This window comes from Betta splendens, chromosome 12 (genome assembly GCF_900634795.4).
Source record: "Betta splendens chromosome 12, fBetSpl5.4, whole genome shotgun sequence".
NCBI classification, from domain to species: domain Eukaryota; kingdom Metazoa; phylum Chordata; class Actinopteri; order Anabantiformes; family Osphronemidae; genus Betta; species Betta splendens.
Genome location: NC_040892.2, coordinates 6,254,918 through 6,282,548, shown reverse-complemented (window position 1 = coordinate 6,282,548; position 27,631 = coordinate 6,254,918). Strand labels below are relative to the sequence as shown.

The following is a 27,631-nucleotide window of genomic DNA, read 5'->3' as shown; positions in this document are numbered from 1 at the left end:
CATCATTTTAACATGCAGCGAGTTCAAACGGAACACAAACACATTTACTTGTGATGGTGTTTGACTTTCACTGGCAGGCCACACTCCCACAGTCCACCCACTCAGGTGTTCACATGTTTCTGGTGGACTGTGTGGGACTGAGCGTGATAGGTCTCTCTGAAGGAGGAGAGATGAAAGGCACTTGTTTGTTTCAGGCCCTGTAATGGTAATTACATCATCTTGTTGTTTGTTTTGCCTCTGCAGTGTTTTTTTTTTTGTGTTTTTTATAAACGTGTCCAACTTGAGAATTAAGGCCACAGTCTGTTTATGCCACTGTGCTTCACTCCTAACATTTGCATAGCAAAGCGCGGCAGCGGCGGATTACGGCGCACAATAACTCCACTCTGGGTTTATTTTGTCACATTTGGGTGGAAACTTCGTCTTTATTCGCTGCCCTGGGACACCTGAGACCCCGTGTGCTGTGATATGTTGCAACACTGTGGTATTTGTTTTATGCGGTGGGTTCCCGTGGAACTGAAAGGGAAAATAACTGAACTTAATAACGGAGTTCAACAAATATCGCTTCAGTGAAATTGAAATAAAACATAGGCTTCGTCAGAAATCTGTATGTTTACTTTATCCCTACAATATTTTTTTTTCCATGTGCATATTGTTCATAAGGGCTCTTCCCAACATTAATGATGACAGCTGATAGCATATACACTATATTCCTAACACAGTAAACTGAGTTGTATTTCTGCCAGATTAAACTGCTCATAAAATGCTTTTGCAAATTTCCTTTCTGGTAAAACTCAGCACATTTCATCCTTTTTTTATGTGACGTCTTCGTGTTAGTGCACGTCCAAAAGTATTACAATTTGCCATGTTACTGTAAAACGCAAAGAAATAATAATAATTTTCACTATTACTTAGTATAAAAAGCCTAAATGTCCATTTCGAGTCCAGTTCTCTCAGAAGCCTTATTTATTCTTCTCATGATTGTTAATCTCCCTAACGCACATTTGCACTTTTCAGTTGATTTTCACATCATGTTCAGATGCATTTTCCAGTTTGAGACAGAACAAAATGCAACATTTGCATTTATCTTTACCATTCTGTTTTATCCACAGGCTTTGTGGTTGGTTAACATCAAGGCTGCCGCTCAACATTTAGCTGGGCACCGCTCAATTACTAAATCATTGTTTTAACTCTAACGACTGGAGTGGCCTATTTTTAACGGTCTGCGCTGACCAGACAGGACAAAGCCTGACACATGCAGGAACAGGCCGGGGGGAGGGAAGGGGGAGGGAGGGAGGGAGGGGAGGCAGCCGGAGTCAGTCTGCGCCGCCCAGGCGGCACAAAAGTTTGTTACGGCGCTGGATGCGGTCACAGCCACATCCTCGAAGTCCAGAGGAACCGGGTCCAGCTCTCCAGCGTCATCAAAAGTAAGTCCGGCGCTTCGTCTCTACATCTGCGCAACATGTGTTGGTCGCGCGGTCCCGTTCCTTTCGCTGCAGTCGTCGGCCGCTCCATTTCATGGCTGTTTTCCTAACGGACGGCGTTAAATGAGGCCGAAGTCTTTCGAACTTGCGCCGCGTGGATCGTAGCGCACACCGTCACGCAGCTGTGACCCGCCGTGAGTCACCGTTAGACGCTAATTCTGCGGCAGGAGTGACGTTGCTGGCCGGAGACGCGCTTTCCTCCACGGTGGGACGTTCAGGGGAGTAGCGTGACTTTTTGTTTTCCCTCAGACGCGCGTAAACAGTTTACACAGGCTCTTCCTCTCTCTGCATATGAATCATATAACAAGGGCAATTTCCCTCTTATCTGATGTGGGCATTGTGGCATTATTTAAAGAAAGCGATGCTGTAGTGTTTCCTGAAGCTGCCGGCCAGAGGTTAGTGACCAGCAGATAACCCCTGGGTTCAGACCCGCACTGGGCGCCAGGAAGATGGAGAGAAATATTGTGGGATTGTCTCAAATACAACCCTGTGGTCTCATTGAAGGAATGGAAACCCTCCAGCAGCCTTTTCCCCCCACTGAGTGTTGGATGAAATGGTCACTGTCCACATTTTTATGCACAAATAAACATAATTTGTGCTCATGAGATACCGTTTTATACCAGGCTGTTATTGTGCTTTGATCATAAGAGAAATTAGCCTTTTACTTTCTAATTTCTCTAATTTCCTGACCTCTAGGTCTTTGGAGATTGCAATTTCTGCCCCAGTCGCCTCTGCTCTGCCGCTGCAGCACAGTCCAGGCATCTTCGCACCCTTCGAGACCCAGACTCGGCCTCCAGCAGCTCCCGGAACGGAAACTTAGCAGCGATGGAGGGTCACGTGCGGTTCGCTTTGCTCCTGTGCGCCGCCATTGCAGCCTCTGGTAAGATGCTACGTCAACATCTGTGCGGCTGAAGCATGCGTGTGTGTGTTACTGCAGACGACAGGCCTTCATAGGGCCCGTTCTGTCCACCTAAAGTTCAAAGGCAGATCTTAATCTTGTTCTGTTCCGCGTCTTGACGTCATTTCAATCTCAAGATATAGAAGCATGTTCTTTTCTAAAAAGCTGAATCAGAATTTTACTACTGATGTGTCGGAAATTAAAAATTGCTATAGAATCCTCTGGAGCTTCATCCCTGCAGCAACCAGAGATACGGTGTGACGTTATATGCAATATTTTATTAAAACACAAGAACTAAACAAAAAACACAGCGTCATTCGAGTATTGAACCACACTCACCCCTTAGAAGCTTTTGTTTATATTGTTAAAATAATATTGTCTAAAAAGACAGTGTGGGCACGGGAAACACGATGAGGTGTGATCTTCCTCCGTTGCCCCCTCGCTAACACCCTCCGCTGGCTGCCTGTGGCTGCCCGTATCAAATTCAAACCTGTAATCCCTACAAGGTGGCAGCGGGATCTGAAACCCTCCCCGTGCCCCGAGGCCGTAATCCAGGCTGAGCCCTCGCCGGCGCGCTGCGCTGCAGCTTCAAGGTGTTTGCGCCTCGCGTCCCTGCAGCGTTCCGCCGTTTGTGCGGCCGCGCGGTTCTCTAATGAAGCCCAGACGCGCCTTTGATCGCTCTTGCCATTCTGTGGAGTTGTCTTCAGCGTAACAGTCCAGATATACTCACTGGGCTCTGCAAAGTGCAAGAAATGTGCCTTTTTACTGTATTTATTAAAATGAAAAAAAGAGACATCAAGTCAGACTTTTACCCATTTGTTGTAGTTTGTACATTTACAGGAAAACTATGAAACTATAAAAAATAAATAAACAAATTTCATAAAAGTCTAATTTTGCCTGTTGAATAAGGCAGAAAGGCTCTGGCAGCCGCTCGTCGCTGTTCAGACGACGTGCCAACGAATCAGGCCTGTTCACCTGATCTGGCTTCGCCGCTCACCTGCTATATGACAAATCCCAATATTGCCACAAGAGCTGAGCGCCCTCTCAGCAGGGGGCCCGCGGCGCTGGTACAGGGTTTTTGGCCAACTGGCGGACCTGTGGAGGGTTGACCTCGTGTTTCCCTGTTTGCGGGTGGACTCAGTGAGAGGCCGTTTAGCTCAGCCTTAATTGCCTCCGTGACACATATTCCTGTGCCATTAATTTGTTCTTGCTTGAAAGAGGAATTTCTTTTTCTGCCTTCTCTTTTTCATCCGCTACAGCAGGTTTAGAAGGAAACCCGGAGGGAGCTGTGACACTGTTCTGAGATAGTAGGGTACCTTGACCCTGTGTACTGAATGCTGACGCATTAATCAAAACATCGACGTGACACATATGAGTTACTGTGTGTCCTTATTGTTTATTCATCACTGTACAGTCCAGCATCGTCATGATAATATTTTATTTTTTGACGTTGTCTCCTGGGCTCAGGTCGGAGTCTGAGTCTTGTTTTCAACAGAGCAAGCATAGACATTGGGTGTGACGTACTGAGGCCTTCAGTCTATATATGAAACCAAATTTACACATTCCATCACTGCATGTGAGGCAGTGGAAAAATATACAGCACTAATATTGTCCCAGTGATTTGAAATTCTGTTTTTCAATAGCTTTGTTTCCAGCTGCAGCTCAGTATACATGTAGTGTGCAATGTAAAACTATCTGAATAGAAGTAAAGGGGAAACATGGGACACGTCATGGTGTTGCTCATATAAACGTCCCCACCGGGCTTATGAACATCCTCCTGCGTTAGTGTGACCAATCTGTTCTTTTCAGGGTGAGTCACCATAAAATTGGGGTTGTTTTTGTTAAGACCAGCAATTTACATTTTTTTTTTATATTTCCATCACCGACTAGTCTGCATTTCTCGAGCTACAGGCAGAGGACTGAGCCTAGCTGGTAATCTAACCCTGAATTTGATGAACACAGGTAACTGCTGCGCTGAGAGCCTGTTATTATTCATAAAAGCACCCTTTGCCCACCTTGCTGGGCATCGAAGGCCTGTCTTTGTTGTGGGCCCATGAAGCCTGTCAGACACACAGCATCACACGCCATCTCCCTCTGAGGTTAATTGGGTTTTAATTTGTTTTGGAGGAAGTAGAACGTCCCTCTACTGTTCAGTTGATTTCCACCTTTTCTTCATTGATGTTGATTTATATTTTATGCTAAGACCATACACATGGCGATGTCTTTGCAAAACGTGAAATTCTTCCTCCCTGTACGTTAGATAGACTTAAACTCAAGTAGACAAAAGGGACTTCAGAGACAGGATATTATGTGTTTCTGCTAATTAACATTCTCCAGGTTGAGGAAACTGATATTTAAGGTTATAAAATATTAGACATTTTAGAATATATATATTTTTGTGGCAAATATTTAAAATCTTTCAAGGAAGTTATTACTTAATTTAGTTTTGCAGTGTACAGTACAGTGTTATACTACAGTATATCAAGGTGTTATTATTTCTGAAACTCTTTATGATTGCAAACATTCTAACAAACTGTCTCTAACAGTTGGACTTATAAACAGTTGAAGTCTTTGTGTTTAGTGATTTTATCCACTGTGTGCCTGGCATTTCCTGGTAGGGAAGTAGTGTTGAATATACCCCCTGCTGCAGCAACTTTCCCAGTGGGAGTCAGGCATCATGATGTTATAACTGCCAGACCTCCTGCTGCATGACTGCCTAAGCCGGAGTCTCCCTCCACAGGCTGAAGGAAAAGCACAAAAGTGATTAGCGGGCCACTTAAAAAGGAGGGAGGGCAGTCTGAAAAGAGATCTGACGAAGGAAAAAGGAGCAGACAGACAGACGGAGATAACATGATTCATAATTACTGATTCAGGGAGACAGAGAGGGAGCGGGGGTGGGGGGGCAGATTTATGCTGCTATCAATGAGCAGATACTGTAAGTGATGTAAAAGGGAGACGTGGGGAAGGACAAATTAAGGAGACAAATTAAACATGGACAAGGCAGATAAAACCGGGGAGATGCGGAGACTGAGTTCCGTGATAAGAGGAATTAAATTCCAAAGCCATGAGCAGTACAATTCCTTCTGTCACGTTCGCAGAAGTGACAGAAAGGGGGTGACGGGGATTTAAAAAATTAGGAAAGACTTCCTGGAAAGCGTTGCCGTGGAAAAAACTGAAGGCAAGAAAAAAAAAAGAAAAAAAGTCAAAGTTAAAAATGGCGCTGAGAGTCAAAACAGTGGACTTCCCCTGTTGTGCCGTGGTGAGCCAGCGCTGCCGGCCGTCAGACTGGGTGGCAGGGAGACGCGACCACTTGTCGCTGCTTCGGCCCGATTTCGATCTCCTCCAGTGTTATGCCCCTCCCAAATAACAATCCACGTCTGACTGCCTCGCTTTTCCTCTGTTTGAATACAGAATGCAGTGCGAAGGAGCCTCACTCGCACTAAGTTTCCTCTCTTAGGTGTTTTCCCACATGATTTTCGGTTTACTAGCTACCACAATGGCGCTAGCAGGTTAGCAGACAGAGGTACATAGATACTGTAGGGGCCCTACCTGGTCCATCTGTATATTTGTGGGATAATCATCATCAGTGTTCATGCATATAAAAGCATGTTTCACTATTTTATAATTGCTTTATTGCTCTGCATCGATCTCCCCATCTTTTATTATCATTACTGCAACACGCTGGACTCTAGGAAGCTGTGAAGTCCCTTCACCACTGGCCCAGTCTTGTCTTTGCCAATGAGCATCATCACCGTGGGGACTGTGGGCTCCTTCACCCTCTGGCCTGACGCCTTCCTTTATACAGTTACATGAGCACTGTATGACTCATTAGCAGCGCGTGAGATAAACGCCTTGTCAGCATGGCGACAACTTGTGCCCATGTCAACATGCCCGCTGCCCGTGCAGATAAGGCATGTCATTATGTGGACTTATCTGAGGGTCTGTCTGCCCGTCGACGGAAAACACAGCTGACTCTCACACGACTGCAAGTCACAAGTCCTTAAAGTGGGGTCAGACCCCCTGGGAGTGGATGTTCTACATGTTCTACATCAGAACTGGACTCCCTAGTAACAGGGTTACTGTTACAGTCTGTTAATCTCACCTGCTGCAATGCTCAGGGATGAAAGGTTCCCGGGCTAGTGTGTGTGTGTGTGTGTGTATGTGTGTGTGTGTTTGACAGTGATGACAGAATCCTCACAGGATTCACTAATTTCTACGATATGTAAGAATGTAGAATATGTGATTCGCAGAGAAGGGTTTGAGACAGATTATTTTAATCTGCTCATATTCTCTAACTACACATCCAAGAGTTGCGTGGTGAGTCTTTTCACAGACTCAGGAGAAAATAAAGTCATACTTGTCAAAACTCTTGCAAATCCTGATGCAGTATTAATGAAATCAGAAATTTGAAGCCATCTCTTCTTTTCTGAGTTAAAATGTCTAGTTACTCATATTAGAATAAAATTTACTTCCATATGTATCTAGTCAACTTATGAGAACTGAAAATATTTATTCAGTTGTGTTTAAGGACCCCTTATGAAAAAGCTGATCGATAGCCTCTCCAATTCTATGTGTGATACTTTAAACGTTTATTGTATTTACTCACTCTAAAAATGCCAGAGTCATTGATTTTTACACAAAGTCAGTCATGAAAAAACAACTAATTGCTTTTGGTTTTACATGAAGCATGTGTTATGCAAAGCTGCATCAATCTCAGTTATTGTGAGCAACCGCTGGGCAGCTTATCTCCAACACTCCGGTGTGTTTGAATTGCATGCACTTAGCATGAAACGTTACATTAGTTTGTCCATCCACCAATTACGGCTCAGATGATTAATTATGTGTTGCTAGTGCTTTGCTTCGGTCTGCTGGGGGAGGAATCTACTCATGTGCAGCATGTAAATGGGGAAGACGTGCCTCCCAGTACATGTACTGGATCACCTGACAGTGTAGGAGAGTCTGCATATGAACGACGTCTGCAGCCGCTCGTCGCTGCAGACGCAAGTCAACCCGCATCCACAAAGTGTAGAATAGCTAACGAGCAGCAGCCGGCGGAGAACAAAGTGAACGGGTGAACATAGACTTTCTATACGGCACCGTTGGACTCGTTCCACTGGCTCCCAACAACGACGGGATGACGGACAAATAGCTCCCAGAGGTGTAAACAGAGCTAGTGTGAAGACAGGCTGTCTCCAGGCCCGCTATCACATCCTCAGTTCCTCTCCGGCAAACACTGGAAGCAAGACTTGGCACGGACTCACACACACGCACAGAAAAAGTCTTATGCCATTAAACTGACAAGGCTAATCAGCGGTTTTCTTTTTTTTTTCTCTTTTTTGATAGAATTTCAGGAGCTAGGAATGAGGTGAGATAGTCAGGAAGCCTGTGTGTTTTAGGCAGCGTGTAATGTGTAGCATGCAGGGGTGAGAGGCCAGGGGACAGTGCAGGCCCCTGCAGTACACTGATAAGAGCTTGTTTACCTTCCTGTGGATGGTCAGGCCTCAATCTGCACTTGCGGAAGCATCGGGACAATAGGTGTGTGTACATGTGTGTGCGTAGAGTGGAGCGAGCGAGCGGCTCCAGCCAGCCTTGAAGCTCCCCTTTCCCTTTTTTCGACCAACCCCGGTAGGACCCGCCGACCCCTCCCCACCGTGACGCCGACCCCCGGGAGACCGGGGGAGACGGTCGGTCTTGACGTGGTCCGCTTCCAGGGTTCCCCCTCCTCTCTCGTGCTCCAAAACCCGGACATGTGCTCGACCTTTGCATCTAAACTCGAGGCAAGGGGCTGATGCTCATCTCCACAGCGACTTATAATGAGGGAGGGCATGAAAGACAGGGCATGAAATCAAGTCTGCCTGTTTTCTCGCCTGAGGTGAGTGAAAAGGCAGCTAGTTACTGGGCCGCAGCGCCTCAGTCCCTTGAATCTAAATCAACATTTGGTTATGGTGTGTGTGAAATCTCAAATTCAAGGCCTCGCCGCTGCCTATCTGAGCCGGGCAGCGGGGCTTTGATGGTCAGAGTGACGCAACCGTACTAGACAGACGGACGGACGGCTCCTGTAATCTTTAATTTAATTTCAGGTGTTTATGGGCCCCGAAATATGATGAAGATATCGCCCCGGAAATCTAAGCAAGCAATCGCAGCCGAACGACGTTAGTTCAAAGCAAAATTCATCTGAATACGTCAAACCAAATTTCGCTTACTTTAACTGTAAGTGAGGTTTTTTAGGAAATATATTTTCCTGTGATTTCTTATTGGGAGGTTTCCTCCTGGTTATTACGGTCAGTTCCAAGTTTAGTTGAGCTCACTGACGTTTTCTGCTGATCAACAGTAATACGTACTTCTGTGTTCTGCACATGGGTACAGGCAGTGAAGCAAAGCATTTCTACTGAAATCCACTCCAGAAGGAGGGGTTTATTTTTGCTCATCGCATCCTGCTTAGAGTTTGTAGCGATAGTTTTTAGGGAAAAACAGAAGTGGAAGGAAGAAATACAGGATGTCAGCACAGCGTAGCGCTGCTTGATCACTGATAATGATGAATCACCTCATGGATCCAGCAACGCCCAAGCACTGAGGTTTACTCTGAATATTTATCTGGACGATGGAGTTTCATTCAGGAGGTTCAGGTTGGCGTCCTGAATTAATCACTTTACAGTGTATGTTCATTTAAATCTCGAAACAATGGAGATAACACAGTAGACAGTTTATTACTGGAGTGTTGTAGGTCACGCTCGCTGTTCGTAAATCATTCCGCTGACTGTCTGCAGGAAAGTATTTGAATGACTAAAAGGTAATGTTATTTACACAAATTGCTCCACAGCCTAATTGGAGGAGTCAAAATCTAGACAAAAGAGTAACATGTTAACATTTTTCAGGGAGGTTCATCCTCATTGTATTATTTTTATTTAATTAGATGCTGGAGGGTTCTCATTTGTTATATTTGTTTACCTGAGGTGCAGTAAAGAGGTTTAAATTCAGGACTAGATGAAGCTAAGCAATCAAGCTTCAATGTTTCTAAAATTCTTCATTGTTATGTATATTTCTACTAGTCTAGACTGAGCTTCATTAATTAGCCTCAGTTCTTCTTTAATAAAGACGGACTGCTATGTGTGATGTGGGTTGAGAGTGCGATGAATGGACGCCAACAATGAAGTGCACACTGATAAAAAGCAGCACGCGAAGCGCCTCATGAAGCCAGGATTGATGATCGGCTGAGGCGGCGGCAGCAGCGCAGGACTGAACGTAGGGACATGCGACATCCACCACAGGGCTCGTGCTGTCAATACGTAATTAAACGTATTGATGATGATTGATTTGGCGGTGAGCAGTGAGGCCTCTTCTAGAATAAGCGGCCGTGCCCTTGACCTCGTGATCCCAGACATGAAGCAAGTGTATCGTCTTACTGGTAAGCTGTCGCCCTGTTGATAAATGGGTGATGTGGGTGAAAGTGGTTGATGTGGTTGTTGAAGTCCTGAAGCCTTTTTATCAGACTGGTTTAGAGAAGACATCAGTACAATATCTCATTTTCTGCAATGAACTGAATGAAGGAGCTTAATATTCAGCTGATATAGTAATGTTTTTTCCCCCTCACAGCCAACATTAAATGGTAGGCACCAATAGCTATAAACCTATCCCCTCATTAAGAACCAGCGTGGACCGATACAAGCAGATAAAGAGGACGGGGAGCTGAATGATTCCTCTGAACCTCGTTTGCCAGCAAACCGCTGGCATTTCTGGGGGTCAAGAGGGCAAAATGAATGTTCTTCATATCCTATGGTGACTCGTAAGGAAGGACACACACACACACACACACACACACACACACACACACACACACACACACACACACACACACACACACACACACACACACACACACACAGGGTCTTGTGCTGTGCAGTCAGTGTGATTTATACTGAGACCTCTTGTGAGACAGTCATGGGCTGTTGACTCTGACACAGTAAAACAAGACCGACATAACTTTGCAGAGGTGGACGTTGAACAACAGACACTAAAAACAGGGGTCAAAATAACAGGAAACAGCCTCAACCTGCAGGGTTCTTCTATCCCATCGACCAAAAATACATTTCTCTACATAAGCCTTGAATTTAAGATGCATTTGCTTGGGATATAAGCAAAATAAGGGGTACTTAGATGATCAAGTGAGAGCTGGTGAACGGGTGAAACATTATCAGGGTTTATCTTTCATCCCATTCATCTGTTTCCTCGGTTAGTAAATGAATGAGGCGAACGCTGCAGATCTGCCTGTTAACCCGACCGCTTTCTTGCCTCGCACGCGTCTCTGTCGGGGCAAATGGTCCAAATACATCATAAAAGTCAGCGGAGCAGCGTGTCACGCAGCATTTGCCTACTAAATTTGTTGCGCCTGTTGTAAACCTGCTCTCGCTGGCTGATGTGCACCAGGTCAGCCAGCAGTTGGAAGGTGGAGGTTCAGGCTCAACAAGCACCCCTTTGATAGAACACTGTTCTTAGTACCTTCAGGTGGACGACACTGAGCACGTGCACATGCCACTGACACAACGGAGCGCACAATAGTGACACAGCGCGGGTCAAACGCCGGGCGTTTATCCCGGCGCCTCATCTACGACCGCTCGGCCTCAGCTCGATTAATGCAGCCTCCCGAGACTCGGATCCCCAGGTTAAACAGCGGGCTCATGGAGAGCAGAGTGAGCCGGCGTGATGGATGACTGTAGCCCGCTACCCTGACACGCCTGATAAACGTGAACCAGCGGATCCGTTTTTAAACAATGTAGACCCACACACACATTTAACATTTCTACGCCGAGACCGGGGAAAACCTTTCAGGATGACTAATAACAAACTTAGCTGTTTTCAGACAAGGAATCTGTAACGTTGCTGGGTTCATCCGTCTGCTAAATAATGGCTTTTTGGCTTTTAAATATGAAAGCCTTCATTCATACGTTTTTAAATATGAGTGTTGCTGTGAATTAACTTAGGCCAGGACAATGCAGGAAGTTTGATATTGAGGATGAGGATGCTCTCTGTGTGTGACTCTAGCCTCAGGTCAGACGTGTGAGCCGAAGGTGGGGGCGACAAGTCCATGGGTAAAAGTGAGAGAGATGCTCAGCGGCTGCTGGACCGATTTCATCACCAGGGACGAGGCAGAAGTCCACATCCTCAACCTGAAATCTGACGAGGTAAGATGACGGCAGCAAACGAATGGGGTCCAAAACGTGGCTGACTGGGGTTTGGATGGAGACTGATGGTTCGATTCATGTGTTTTTGAATCTAATGGCTAATGAGAGTTTCCTGTGTGGATGAATAAGCAGGTCATTTAATGAGAAAACACCACTGGCAGGATTTTAAAGACTTAATAAGGGCTGTGCTTGTTTGTGCATCCCTGAATAATCAGATGGAACGGAGACAGTCCAGCGGTCAGATTTGCTTTCGCTCGACGCTGTATATTTGCATTCGTTATCCAAACGACAGCGAAACCGCGATCAGCGCGGTAAAAAGGCCACGAAACTTTGTTCCCACACTAGGAAAATGTCAACAAACTTGATGTGCAGCTTTTTATCAGGCAGATAACCAGCTAACTGTTCCCAGATGCCAGACGCTGCAGAACAACAGGGTTTCCAAACATGTAAGGCTGTTTTTCTGCTCTAAACTGCCTGCGTGCTGTACGTTAGGCTGTGTGTTTAACGAATTTCGTCTCCAGCAAAACAAAAACAGGCCACAATTACAGAAAGTATGTTGGGTCATACTGGGTCAAACCTTGGCTTTAGAGACAGACACTGGAAATAAACTTTCCATCTTCGTGTTGTTTCTTGCTGTGACGGACTCAGGGTTTTCAGCTTTTTGCTCCTCACGTTTTACTTTCTTTAGCATCTGCTGCCTCGCTATACTTTTTGCTCCGTTGGTCATTTTATCATATGAAGTGGTGCCTGTGAGGAGGAATAAGATGTGCTACTGTATCATCACAGGACATTTTGCATTGATCACATTAATAAAAGCCTTCAAGGTCAATTCTTCTGGTTGCTTTCTGCAGTCCTGTGGTGATTCACCCATGGACTAAGCTAACATGAGTCAGTCAGGTTTTATATAAAACTACAACCCTCAAAGACAGAGTTTCTGGTGTGAATGTTGGTGAACTGGCCCCGTTTTTAGTTCTCAGCATTTAATGGACCGGAGTAATACGGCAAATTTAATGGACTGGAAATCAGATGAAAAAGCTGTGATGACAAAACAGATTCAAAGCATATTAAGGGGAGAATGCTCCTCTCAGACGTCTTATTTGGCTTGAAGATCAAACCACATTATGTTGCATAAGAAAACCCAGGTTTTATGCCATGAAACAATGATGCACGTTGGAGAACGGAGTAAATGGGTTGGGGGTTTGTGTGGGCCGGTCAAAGGAACTTGTCTTGGGGTGTGCGTGATGGAGTGGAAATTGTACAGCGCAGCATATCCTGTTCTCTTGTGGAACTATAACACGACGTTCCATCAAACGGAAGAAGAAAGTGGACAGAAGGTGCATTAACATGGAGCCTTATCTGCTCTTGACTGTCTGTCCTTTTTGGAAGGGCAACGTCTTCATCTCTTGCCAGACTATTCAAACGGGAGGTTTGGCGTCCTCTAGTATGTCCCGTTTTTTTTATCCCTTTACATTTTCTTATCACCTCCATCCCTTTTGTGTTCGCGTGTGTTGATTTACAACGTGCCAGCGACGGTTGACTCACAGTTGGGCCGCGCAGAGGATTCAAGAGAGCATCATGGGAGAATTCGCGGGGAGGAGCCGCCTGGACGGGGTCCATTGATGTCACGTGCTGGCTTTAGTCGTCTTGGTGTTGGCACGCGGCCACGACTAGACCAGTGGAGCCAAATCAAGTAGAGGCAGAAACCAAAAGAATAACTGGAAACTGCAGAAGCAAAGGCCCTATCAAAATGTTCTCTCAAGAAAAAGAAAAGAGCAAAACAATTGTATCTTGAAAGCGAAGGAACAAAAGGAGCAAAGGTGAGTGATTGGGGTCACCAGCAGATATGGACCAGAGTTCAGAATGGAAGAATGTGGGTCACAAAAGGATGAAGGGAGGGAAACTAGACAGAGACGGACAATGAAGCTCATTAGGGAGGAATATTTAAGGAAAACCCGGCTGTGTTATCTCTGTGTGAGGCTCAGTGAACTTCATAGGAAACGCCATTCATTCATTTACTGAACGTCCAGGCAGTGATTCAGGTAAGAACAAAGTGGTGTTTCTGGGAAGGCACCCGGTCACTCCTACGTCCGTTCACGGCAGCCATGATGCATTTCATCTTCCGATGACGTCACCCTCACTCTTTCTTTTCGTGCCAAAATACCTCGACTGTCTAATTTAACAGGACAACAGGTGTAAATATGAGTTTAACAGCGGCGGGAGAAACTATGGCTACACTTCTTTTAATTCGCCTCATTTGTTTAGACCTCAAGGATGTACACAATGTGCTGAATGCTGAGCTTGTTTAGAAGAAAGCCCCTCAGGGCACCTTTAAATTAAAATCAATGGCGTTTGTTCAGTTGTGAATTAAATGCTACATAAATCACAAAATGTATGGTTCCAAACAATAATTTATTCGTGGCTCATTCAATTGGTAACAATAATATTTACCCATATAAAGCTCCGCTACTGTATGCTGCTACACAACAACAGGAGGTAATGAACACTTTTATGAGGTGCTGCAGCCATTATGCAAAACTAACCAAGGCGCTCATAACACACTGTGTGTGTTTGTGTGCGTGTCAGATCTCTCCATTTGCTGCACTCCGCGTGCGAGCGCCTCTTTCAAATGCATCCGTGTTTTACTTGTAGGCAGTTTGTCCACGGTCTCCTTAGACCTAATTTGTTCTGTACGGGTCTGGAAATTTTCGTAGCTCCAGTCTGAGCTCATCACAATTCCGCCTCCCTCGATTCGGCAACATCAGGTAGCGAGTAAATGAATTTAATATTAAGGGGTTCACGCTGTTCCCTCGCCGTCTCCTCGACGAGCTTTGGTTCTGGAAACAATCAAAAAACTTTCAAATAAACATGATATGACAGAATACAATATTTGCTGTCGAAATGCATCACAGATGGATGAAAGGGGAAATGTATATTTATGAATGTGAAATTCCCACAAAAGCCTCGCACTGGGAGGAGATTTTCAAGTCTTTTTTTTTAAACGGCTGTTCATTTTTAATGCGTCGACTTATAAGAGTGAACTCGTTTTAAATCCGTGACTCCTTCACTTCTCTAAACCCAATTATCTTGAGGCTGTTACAGAAGCGAAAGTAATTAGAACTGGGATTTATTGGAATTAAGTTAGTCTGGAAAAAAAGAGAAACTCTCTAAAGTCAGACCTGTAACATCAGCAGTGGGAAGGTTTACTCAGCACCGCTTACGCCTTCAGAATTCACTGGTACCAGTTTCACCTCACGCAAAGTGGAGCGCGGTAATTAGGTCTGATTCACCGAGTGACTGCCAGTGATTAGCGAATCACATCACCATTGTGTTACCCTCCACCGAAAATATGGGTAATGAAGTATTAAAATACGTGGTAAATTATGTTAATGAGGTCTGATATAGGGCGTAGTTCATAACAGCCAGTGGGATCAGTCATGTGTGGGACGATGAGTAATACTGTATGTGTAGTAATAATCAAGGCACTCCTCCAGTCTATTATTTAATGGTATAAACACATGCAGTACAAGTGAAAATATGCAGCTCGTAATTGATTGCGATGTCTTTGCAGCTTAAAAGAGGGCAAAAAAAAGCGCCGTGTAATAATAGAAGCGAGCTGCATTAGCTCATTACTGCACATGTCACAGTGGAGACAGAGAGCAACGTTATTTTGCTTCTTTCCTCTCTGTGAACGCCCCTCAAAAGGCCGGTGAGGCTTTTCCTGCAGAGATGCATGTGTTGACATTTCGTAGTTGCAAAGCCAGGATAATTGTCACGTCCCCCGCTGAGGTCTGCAATCGGGGGGGGAATGAATCAAACTCGTGCAGAATTAAACCTCGGTTTGGACTATTTTAAAGTTGGCGCTGTTGGCAAAATGTCCCTCTACTCTGTCAACGTGAGGCCTGTTCATTTAATGACACGTCTTGGCAGACAGGGAGGCCTGCAAATTGGCTGGAGTTCCTCCACCACAGAAAACATTTGCTGACTTTTGTCAGATTTAGTTTCTTGTCTTTTTATAAAGTAATCCTAAACCTCCTCCTCCAACATCATCAAAACTTCATAGTTTAATTAAAAGCTGCTCATGTGCTTTAAGCACTTCTGACATTTCAGTTGAATATATATGTGATGAACTAATGTCAAAAGTAACGAAATCTGAACCTTTCCTTTCAGAATGCCGTTTTCTCTCTTCGGCTGAGCAGCGAGAAGCCGGTGAAGCTCATCCTCACGTCGCCGTTGGCAGCTCACTGTCTATACAACGTCAGCGCCAACGTAGCCATTTATGTGAGTACACTTGTTTTGCTCAGGTGTTGACGTCCACAACGAGCAAAGCGCCCGATCCGTCTGCAGCTCCTGCTGGTGAAAATGAACAGACTGTGGAGACACTGCTCGTGGGTTCTACAAGGTACAAGTTCATTCACATGTACAGTCCGCGCCAGCTGTTGGCGTTCGTCCGCAGCTGTGCAGCGCTTTCAAGCTGCTTTTTTTGGGGGGGAGACCGTTCAAAAACGCTGGTTTTCCAGAGCTGCTCCCCGGCGGCTGCTTTGTACTGTACAAGGCAGTTTTTTGTGCGTTTTTATGATCCCCGGCATAAAATGTGAGTGCTTTAGAGTGGCCAGCGATGAGGGGGTGGTGATGGATTCCGCTGTAAAATTAATGTTCCCGTGAAAATCCACCAAACTTTACACACTGTTCTCAGATTCTGTGTGTAAATAACATGTGGGAGACAAATCGGTGATGATTCCCAGGCTTATCGGTCCGTGGAGTAAGCTGTTGCAGCATCCTTTGTTGCTGTTTCCTTTGTCACTGTTGTCTTTATTTTTTTGATTTCTATTTTTTTTAACACCGGTATCAATTTGTATCAGTACGGAATGAGGAGTTGCTTTCAGACGAGGGATCACAATGTACTTTGTATCATCCTGCTTGAAACCATTAATGATCCTGTTTTGTTTGAAACAAATTGTCTGGGGAACAATTTTATCTTTACAGGCAGCTTCTTTAGCAAAACAAGACCGTAGGAAATTAAAGCTGTACTTTGTTATGTGTCTGTTGAGGTCGTGGGGTTAAATTTAAAGCTTTTGGTAACTGACTGTCATATTTAAGCAGAAACAAAATAGAAACAAGCTTTTTGCTGCAGACCAATAAAAGTGATGACATGTTTATAGGAGTGTCATTAGCTGCTGATGCACTGACAGCAGCGCGGTCCCGCATCCTGTATCGTGTCCTGCCGAGATCCCGGGCGGCGTTGCCTGTGACCACAGGATGTTTTTGTGGGATGAGCAGTGTCACCCGGGGATAATAGTGTTTTAGTGCGGATTGCGGCGTGAGAGGAACAACATCTGCTCTGTGTCAGGGAAAGTGCGTCAGCGGCTTGACAGCTTGGCTCGGCGTCGCCGTCGCAGTGGTCGTTGGCCTCCCACAGCCGACCCGAGGACAGAGGTTTCCTTGAAATCACAGCTGCATCTCAGTCTGCTGCGTGTTTATTAGTGGTTATTAATAAAACTCCGCCAGAACATGGAGCCCAGCATTCAACGCGCATCACGTATCTAACATCTTTCCAAGACACTCTGAACAAATCTTCAGAACTTTTTGCAACGTGCAGTAGATAAAGGCGCTCTCTTCTCTCAAAACATCCTCCAGTTCCCTGAACTTGATGGCGAGCCTGCAGAATATCAAACACATTCCACCGAGACCAATCTGACTTACATTATACAGTGATCATTAGCGCCACTGTTATTTTCCCATCCTGTCTTTCAGACATTCCCCTGTCTGTTTGCTTCTGCCGCGACTGTTTTCTCTCTTTTTGTTGTTGTAGTTTCCTGTCACGCTATTTCTGATCCCGCGTCAGTCAAATATTCATGTAGAAGGACCGATGACTCCGCCACAGTGCAACAACGCACTCGCCATTAGCCACTTTGCTTAGTTTCGCAAATATGTTAATGCTTAGACTTTATTCACGCAAGGAGGGTGAATCAGAAGTTACGTTCCAGCTGATTTCCTGTTTAATATGCCACTAATTTAAAGATGCCTGTTATTTGGAATGCAAAAATAAAGAGGCGCAGGATTCGTATGGCGCCTTGCTTTCCACTTTAGCCTCTGGACTGCTGCAGGAAAGAAGGACAAAGCAGAGTAAATTAAAATCAATTGAGTCCAAAATAAAACTGCAACACATTTTCTCCCTTGAATTGTTATTTATCGAGTGCCTTTTCGCATCTCACCGCACATAGTCCCCATTATTATATTCTAAAAACCTTCCACCGCCTTATAAATCATGCAACGCTTGATGTAAACTCCATTATTTCCAATTGGCCCAGACAAGGAAACAGCGGTGTCTCGTCGATGGGATGGATGTATATATTTATACCTTGTATGGAGCCAGATTCCAGCCGTTGCGGTGACGCACAAAGCTAAAAAAGGTCCCATTTCCTGGCCCCACTCAGGAAGCAAAGGAAAGACCTTGGCTCCAAAAGGGTTGTGCAACTGTGCTCGTGGACACTTAACCATAATAAACATTTCTTTTTAACGGGACCCTGCTAGGAGAATGGAGGGAGAATTGGGCGGAGGGTGGAGAATAAAAAAAAAAGTAACAGAGGCGAATGAGCAGAATGAGCAAACAAGCATGACAAAGGCTGAAGACAGGAGGTAAATGGAAATGACGCAATTGTGTCTGAACAGTCAGTGATGCTCCACGAGGAGAGCTCGGACCCTCAATCTTCTTCTTTGGTATCCTTATGCATTGTTTGGGTTCTGCTTTCCAGATTAGAAACAACTCCAAAATTAAACTCCATACGAATGGCCACGGCGGAAATCACATCCAGGAGGACTTCCCCACTGGAGACGAGGCGCTGGTGGAGTGGGCGCGGCAGACGTTTGGGGGGGTGACTTCATTCACCACGCTCCGATACGCGCAAACCATTGCATTCACGGAGGCCACAAGTAAGATCTGTGTGCAACACGGTCCATGGTTTATTGATATGATTGAATATGTGCATTTTAAATTGGAAACAATACTTTGGTGCTAAAGAGGACAAAGCCACTGTAGCAGCATATACTGTACACAGCTCCAGCTCACATAACTCAGCACTGACTGCAGGCCAGTCATCAGGGGGGAGGCAGTTTTTTCTAGAGCTCCCAATGGAAGAATTCATCACCAACCATATCTTATCTGAGTTTTGTGTAAAAACATTGTGCTTTTTTCAGTTCCTTCCAGTTTTAATTCGTATGACAGAATTTCTTTCGGTTACTACGAGTCCCCGATAGGTTGATCTCCAACGTGCAAATGCTGGTTCTCAATGACGTAATGGAGTCGAATGGAGACATAAATAAATAAAGGGAATCAAATGTGCTCCTTTTGAACTGTTTTTCAAGCACCTAAGTCTGTGTTTGATGGACCAGATGATGACACCTGGCATAAACTTACATCATATCAGGTCCACACCCTATGTGCATTTGATATTTAGAAAATGCTCTCTGGGGGTTATTCCCCCAGAGTCCAAAAGCACCTCAACCTAATGGGATGACCTAAAGTTTACTAAAGTTCTTGTACTGTAAAGTTTGCTGGACAAACAAGTGAATCTGTGATGCTAGAGATGGACTCGGACGAGCTGCCGTTTAAATGGGCTCAGTGAATGCTGGACATAAGGACAGTAATTGTGTGTGTGTGTGTGTGCGTGCGTGCGTGTGTGTGTGTGTGTGCCAGCAGCAGCAGCAGCAGCAGCAGCAGCAGCAGCAGCAGCAGTGTACTTGATGCAAACACAATTATTTCCTAGCAAAGCCTCCCTACGGCAGCCTGAGCCCAGGCAACACTTTGAACATAAAAGCATCCCTTGTTTCTCAGAGTTGGAGTTTAATCTTTCTTCTTGTTCAGGTTTTGTCATTAACTGACAGCAGCCTCTCAACATCTTGCTCTTATTGTTCTTTTCCGATTTTACTGTTATTTCAGGCAAAACCTTGGCGTTCCTGCTCATGCTGATTTATTTATTTATTTTTTAACTGACTCATGTCTCTTACGGGCTTTAGAATTACTCAAGCAGAATACAGTTTGCGGGGCTGTGTTGTGTCCCTTGGCCTGCGTCGGGGCGTTAGGTGGACTTGTGTGGGCCTCGTCGTAGGCGTTTCAGAAATCTGTGCAACGACTGCACAGCAGCGTATGGCTGATTTAAAGGCTCCCACACCAGTGTAGCTCAGAACAATATGTCCCTCGGGTTTCATGAGTGTCTCTATACAATACGATTTGATATTCATGTCATCATATGTGTATTTGTTGTGCAAACAAGCCTGTAGCAGCTTATAGTTATGAGTTATGTAATATAATAAAAATATACCTTACTGGTAATACATTAAAACCACTCAGTAAATTCATAAAGGTTCATTGTTGTTGTCTAATAAGTGAAACTTTATCATTTTTATCGTTTTGTGAATGAACCCGTGTTGTGCAGGAACCAAGCCTGGCTCTTCTCGCTGCGTCCTTGGACGTGAAGATTCATCAGAGAAGCACTTTATGGAGGTTGACACCAATCCAATGGCTCCGTTGCTCAAGTCCTGCTCGCCACCGCAGCAGAGCGGCGCCGACGAGCCTGGAATTCACATCGTCAACATCCCAGAGGACGCCAGCGTTCGGTAAACCGAAGCAAACGCGCCTCATGGATTTATGCATCGAGCTTAACGGCAAAATGTCTCTTTTAATGCATTTTCCATTTTAATTGCAGCGACGTGGAACTTCACATTGAGACGAAACCCAAAACGCAGCTGTTCCTAAGGGGCCCTAATGGCACCACGTGGACCTTTCTCAACGCTCAACACACTCGCTTTGCTGTGAGTACACAACACACGGGCAAAAATTTATTAAGACAATAGCGCAACCAATAGCACAGTTAAATGGTTCCATAATAACATTCTGTTTATTACAGTCAGTACTTGTAGAAAGCATCGAATTCTCTAATTCCTCTCCCACCGCAGTCTAACAATGACATCACGCTGCCCACCATCGCGACCATCAAGCCTCGGTTCGAGGTCACCAGCGACAACGCGGCGGATGTGCAGCGGAAAGCGTTGGAGCAGTTCAAGGCCAGCGCTTTCACCAGCTACACCGAGCTCAGGCTGGACGAGTCCACGGTCACGCTGCACCTGGAGATCAGGGAAACCCTGACAGGTGAGGAGGCCGAGACCCAACGAGTCACACGAGTCTTTTAAATGTACCAGAAAGTGACGTCTACGGTTGAATTCCTTCAGCTAGCGAAGCACCACCACAAACGGCCCCTCCCACTAAAGCCAATGCTCCCAGTCAGATGCCTCTGCTGATGCAGCTGTACGCCTCCCCTGACTACCGTTCCCCCTTGGATCCCAGCACCAAGCTGCAGTGTGACAAGCGCATTTATGCAGAGGTTGGTGGCCATTCGCCCTCCTACAGCACCTGCACCTGCACGGCACCTATGTCTTTAGGGCGACACAATCCCGTGTTTCCTGCAGATTTCAGGACACACCTTTGGAACCATCGCCCTGACCATCAAAGTGGCCAGCTGCGTCCTGCGCTCCAAGGGCTTGTGCTCCGCGGAGAAGGAGCTGCCCTTCATTCCGGAGGCCTGCTCCTTGGGCGCCTGCCCCAACAGCACTCGGATCAGCTTCTCCTTAGAGCAGCTCCAGGAGCCGGCGCCCACCAGATGGGACCTGGAGTGCTCCGTCAAACTCTGCCACAGTGACGTATGAACCCATCAGCAGATTATTTGTTTTATTATTTTTTATTTGTTACTCATTAGCTCTCTTGCTCCTCACCAGCATTGTGGCGATGGAGGAAGAGTAAAGAGGAACCTGGAGGTCACACAGCCATGTCGGCAATGTGAGTTCAGTTTCAACTCCACAATATATATTATAAAGTAATTGTTTCAACCCACATACTGTATATCACGTTCCTCATCTTGATAGACTCTGTGTTGCAATATTTTAGTAGCAAGTTGAACATTTCATAATTAATTCTCTAACAATAAACTCCCCGAAGCCAACGGAAAACTTTTCTCCAGGACTTAATTGCTAGTCTAGAGCTCAGAGAGATTGCTGCTCGCTGCCATGATTTCCATGCATACCTATTGTTGCTTTCTGCGCGCGGCAAGCGCTGTGCAGGCGGTTGTCATAGCAGTGAGCTCAGGATATGCGATGAAGCCAGCAAGGGGCCGTGGGGCAGGGCCTTGTCCTTTAGGAAGGTCTGCAGGCTGACCTTGTGGCCACAATCAGAAGTAATGGCTCTCAGGGGAGGGGGGTGAAGTCCTTTGTGTTTCCAAGGGAGTCTGACTATGCTGCTGTCCAAACACGGCCGCTGGGCCTGATGCTATTGTCGGCCCATTCAACGGCGGTCAGTCAAACAAGGAAAGATGCATTTTCACAAAGAAAGAAGTCTCCCGAGACGTGATTAATTTCTGTGAAAATTCGGAAGTAGATGTTGATTAATTGGGAAACACCTGGAGTTTGTCAGACTTTGTAAAACCGATACGCAATGTGTTTATTCCTCCAGGAATAAATCATCCTTTATCTTGAAGCTGACTGAACCACGCATCCACGCATTCCTGTGCCCTCCTTGCCCTTCCTTCTTGCTGATTTGTAATTAGAAATGCTTTTTGGAGCACCTCAAATGGTGGAATTCACCCAGTTGGGAAGGGTGCTTTCTGCGTTGGCCTTTTGTGCGGTTCCAGTCGTTAGCTTGTGTCTGACACCGGGTTATATCAGCACAGTTAGCAGACTGCGTTCTATTACAAACATTCACCACACAGGACTGAGTGCTCCATTCAGCACTTCTTCCTGTTTGCTAGTTTTCATAGAGAGGGCTCCAGGGAGTCACAGCACAGGCTTGTTGTCTGTCTACTCTCCACCTGCACTGGAGCTTCTCTTTCCTGCTCCTGTTTATTCAGCTTTGCTGTCAAAGCCTCATTTATACAAACAATTACAGCAACTGATTACAGAAAAGGGGCCTAAAGAGAAATCCTGCTCAAGTGCTCTGATCTTTTGCGTCCAGTTCAGATTCTCTCAAACTGGGTTGACAGTGTGGGATGCAGTCAGCTCCAATGTCCACAAGGGGTCAGTAGTTCAGTGTGGTGGGTGTTAATAGCTGCTATTGTGTAATCCAGTATTGACTTAATAGATTTAATAAAGGCTTCAACATTTAAATTTAAGAAATACAGTAAGATGAAACCCTACGGAGTCACATGACCCACTGTCTTCTGTCTTTAATGCACTTCAGGAAAGGAGTATTGTATGAAGCCCAGTATAGTACTTAGCCTAGCACACTCCACCAGGAGGCAGGAGACAGGAGAGGCAGGTGAGAGAAACTCGTGCAAAGGCGATGATTAGTTTCTTCCAAATGTTGTGGCTGCCTGTGAGATGATCTCTACAGGTAGCAGAGAAAGAGAGGGGAGACATGTTTGCACACAGTTTGTCTTGTACAGTACACACTGTTCCCTGTATGTGCTTGTGGGGGGAGGGGGGTTCTGCTACGTGTATGCAGGTACACAGAATTAGGCTGTTTAGCACAGTGGAGGATTTCAGCTTTACTTCATGCATTCAAATTTCCAAACTGCCAAATGCCTTTTCAAGGACCTTTTTTGGAAGTTTTGGAATTTTCTAGTACTCGTATCTGCACAGTCAAATGTCGGAAGAGTTAAAGGTGTCAGATATTTGAATGAACGGGGGCAACTGTCAATGATCTATTGTGCAGCCTTCTTCAAATGACACCTGTCTCAAGGTAATCCATCCGTGGCCTTGCCGGACCACAATGAGCAGTGCAGACCTGCGCGGCGGCCTTGCTAGCTTAATACCGTACAGTATGTCTTTGCCACAGTACTGTATGTCAAAGCCCGGGGCCAGTTTTAGTGTTGGCCTGTTCCCGCGCTCGCTCTCCCTGCGCCGCGTTGAAGGAGAGCCATATTTTATTGCTGCTGGCTCTGGGTTTTATGTTTTCTATTAAGTTTGTTAGCAGCAAAAACATGTCTTGCGAGTCAATCCGGCACAGAGTGTGCCCCGAGAACATCGGCAGCGCCACCGCTGACTCAAAATTGAAATTTGTGTCATTAAATCAAATCATTAAATTTCAGACCAAACTCTAACCCTGCTAAAAATTATGACTTTTATATCTCCTGCATTAGCCTTAACTCGGTCTTTGAATTGACCTCTGGTGCTTTGGGATGGCACAAGTAAGTTAATCAGCCTCTCTCTCGTGAAAATCATTTTAGAAAACCAGTTTATAGTTAAGTGTGTTTCGTCGCAGTGTTGTATTCACTATAAACATGGGTGCTACAGGGAAAGTCAGTAGCAGACACAATACAGCAATACCTTTCTGAAACATGGGAACCTTTATTTGCTCCACCTCTCCACATTATAATCACATCAAAATATTCTGTAGTCTTTGCTTTCTATTAAATGTGTGTGTTAGCTATTCTGCTGTTGTTGAAATAAAGCTTGTATACATTGCATGCTTTTATGTTTCAGCTCCACACTGCATTGAATTCGGCCTGCCTGAGGTTCTGGGCATTGCATTCGGAGGGTTCCTGATTGGGGTGTTACTTATTGGAGCTTTGTGGTTTATCAAAATTAAAACAGGTAAATAAACGGTGGAGCATTTGTGGTTGTCGGGTTGAATTGGTTTTGAATTTGTTCTGTTTTGTCCTTTCTAGGCTACCCAGCTGGACTAGACATGAGCTCAACCGCAGCAAGTCTCCCCGGTAAAATTTATTACTATTCTTATTAATACTATTACTATTATTATAAATACTATTATTTTGTAATCCTATAACTGTCTCTCTTTTTTCTTCAGGATGTCCCTGCTCAGGAGGGAAGCGACAACAAGTTTCTACCAACCCGTCCCCCTCTGAGAACAGCAGCGCCAACGCCAGCATTGGCAGCACCCAGAGCACACCGACCAGCAGCATGGCATGAGATTATGGCTAATTGCCACCACCAGCAAAGGCTACCATCCCCCTCAATAGGGATTTAGTGTCCTTGGTTTCTTTAATTATGCTTAAAAAGCATGTATGCCCCCCCCCCCCGTCTCCTTTTAATTTTGATTAAAACGCTTACATCTGTGACACACCGAGTTTGAGATGGATGTGATCAGGGAGTGTATGGGGAAGGTGGAGGGGGGGCTGGATGACAAATAACAAAAGTCTAATTTGTGATGCTCACCTCTGCAGCCTCTCTGTAAAGTCAAGCTCCTAGACAGGAAGTTAAAGAGAGCAGGGGGAAAAAAATAAATTGGCTCCAAGCAACAGGAAAAACAAACCATATCCCCCCAAGAGCTAACAGGAAATTCACCGCATTCCTTTCAATGAATTGTGCTTGTGTGATGGCAGCACAATAATAGTTAGACAAGAGACAAATCAGTCAAAAGACCGACTTTGAAAAACAGATGAAAAGCGGTTTTGTATTCACAGCTGAGCTACAAGAAAAAATGCTGAGGCCTTTGGCTCGTTCGGTCAAAAACACCTCGGTGAGTGTTCGGATCCTAAACAAGTCAAAGAAACGCTCACTTCAACGGGTGTTTGTCCTAATTAGAGTTCAAGATCAACGGTTACTGCTACCTCCTATTGTTTGGAAGTCTAGTTTCATCTTAAAACTAGATTTCTCTTGTGAATTGATGTTATTTTTTTTTTGCCTTTGTCATTTTCTTCTTGAGTCACACTTGTAGCTGTTTGTAGCTAACAAAACCAAGTCATGGTGCCGTTTTCATGCTTTCCAGTAACTGCGTCAGGGCCAAACATAGACGTTTCCCTCCAGTGTTTATTGGAAGCTGCAGAGAAAAATGCTGTACTTGATTTCCTAACTGTCCAACAGAAGCCATCTATTTTTATGAATCAAAGGAAGCAATTAATTATAATTCATTCAGTAGAAGTGTGTATGCGTGAACAGTGTATAACACTGCATGTAATAATTAGACTTGTGTCCAAGTGAGGAAATTAGCACTAAAAGGTTTCACCTTCACATTTTAGATCTCTTACTATTATATGGACCTAAGTGACCTTCTTGCAGCTACACCCACAGGGTGGAGTTTCCCTAAAATAGTGCGTCTAGAGGTTGAATTCCAGTACTTTTCCTTGGCAGCAGCATGCCTACACATATTCAGGATTTCTTGAATCAAACTGTAGCCAAGCCACTAATGCTCAGATGTTGTAATTGGACTTCGGGACAGAAATTGTTCGGCCTCTAAAGAATGTTATGAATCACAGACACATTCAGCCATTTGACAAGCTGTCCTTGATTCCTGCCGCCGATTTGAAAAGTTGCCACCTTGATGTGAAGGTACAGACGCAAGGCTGTAACATTTTCTGCCGAAGCTGATATTGAGCGTGTTTAATACAGGAGGACGTTACATTTGTCTGCTCCTGAGACTCAGACATGCAGAACGTAGGTGGATTAAAAAAGATCCCAGTTTGGAAATGAACTGGCCATTTCACATGTCTCCAGCTGTACTGGAGTACAGTATGATGTAATAAAATACTATAATATCATGATTCCTGCTTTCCAAAGGCCATGTGCTAACACTAGACTGTCACTATTGTGCATGGATGCACAGTGGGGACACACGAGGGCTACAACTGTAGAGAGACGGTTGATCCGTGAATCCACTGTTTGTTACAGTGTACAGATGTAAATGTATTTAATATTTTTATTGCCACTCTTTTACCTCTTTATAAAATTTTCCCCTAGCACACGTTGAGCCTTGTGAGTTGGCCAGCGACCCTTCAGCTGCTCATCTGTTTGCGTCCAAACTGTGATGTTAACACTTTTTACCCATTTCCTGATGCATATATTCCAATCGCTCACCCTCCTCCTCATTTGGATCGTTAAATAAGTTATTCAACTTTAACACTCACCGGAAAAAAAAAAACAGTTTTGAGACCAACTACTTTCCTCAAACGCTGCCCCATTGTATGTATTTGAGCTACGTAGCCACTCTGTCCCAGTCCGTGTGTACATGCATGTTTTTCTGTGCATGCCTGGTTGTCTTCATGTAAACAGGGCCAGTACAAATTGCCACTTCAGTGTTTGTGCAATATGATGAGGTAAACTTGTATGTTATGTCTATATGTATTTTGTTTTTGTAAGTATTGTAGGATATTCTAACTTTGACCTACTTTGAACCCATGTGTTAGAATAAGTGTTAATTCCTAATGAATGCACTTATCAGAACGGTTCTGTGTAGCGATCTGTGTTTTTGATTGTCGTATAGATCCAACGTTTGATAATCTTCCAGTCACCCATCAGTGCGTGTGTTGCGCCACGTGCGGTTTACTGGTTTTACCCCAGTTTGACTTCTGCTCTCCAACCCTAAGATTCTCCTGCGATGAATCTCAGCATATCTCTGCTGCCTCTGACATCCTGACATTGTATTCTCTCCATTGTACTATCTTCAGTGAATGTGAAGGGGGAAGTGCGCTGTGAAAGACAAACTGTCTCGCCGGGAAGCATCCCGCTTAAATATGCAACACTCTGGCAGTTTTTAAGGGAACATCCAAAGTTAACAAAGTAAAAAAAAAAGCGCTGCAAGTAGTGAAAACTTTTTTTTTTACATTTAATTTTATAAAAATAGCATTTTGCCAAAGTCAGGTATTCTATAGCTGTGTTGAATCAGCTTGAGCACTGACAGAACAATCAGACATGCTGTCAGTTTATTCGCTTAACCCTGCAGATCCCTTCGTTACCTCTGACAACAGCTTCCTCCTCCACACACTCACTCACTCGCGGACACATGCTGTACGCGGCACACGCACGGCATCTTGTGTGTGCACCGGGTGTTCCTGTTTGTAGGTGAGCAGCAGTGTAACTGCCTACATTTGTGTGAGTGAATCCCTCCTTCCGTCTCCTAACAATGCCCAAATTCCTACCGAAGACTCTGAAGCCTGAACATGTCAGACATCGACAGTACTTCAGTTTTTTGCAGCATCCCATGCAGTTTTTTATGCAACAGTCAGCAACCTTTTGCAATTTAAAATGGGCCATTTGTTGAGACAGTACATTACTGATGATATGTATTTTTATCTTGTCTCTGAAGAAATATGTTTTTTTTCTGAAACAATCTTATAAAACTGAATATGATAAGC

At 44.9% G+C, this 27,631-nt stretch overlaps 1 protein-coding gene across 1 annotated transcript; it reads left to right on the top strand.

Moving 5' to 3' along the window:
• Nucleotides 1–1,234: 1,234 nt before the first annotated feature.
• Nucleotides 1,235–27,631, top strand: eng (endoglin). The gene is made up of 14 exons (XM_029168663.2): nucleotides 1,235–1,424; nucleotides 2,178–2,361; nucleotides 11,419–11,558; nucleotides 15,726–15,836; nucleotides 18,311–18,488; nucleotides 19,991–20,171; nucleotides 20,261–20,366; nucleotides 20,511–20,703; nucleotides 20,784–20,935; nucleotides 21,021–21,251; nucleotides 21,327–21,387; nucleotides 24,024–24,134; nucleotides 24,209–24,256; nucleotides 24,349–27,631. Exons 2-14 carry the CDS (start codon nucleotides 2,307–2,309, stop codon nucleotides 24,468–24,470), a joined length of 1,689 nt encoding a protein of 562 aa, XP_029024496.1. The 5' UTR covers nucleotides 1,235–1,424; nucleotides 2,178–2,306; the 3' UTR covers nucleotides 24,471–27,631.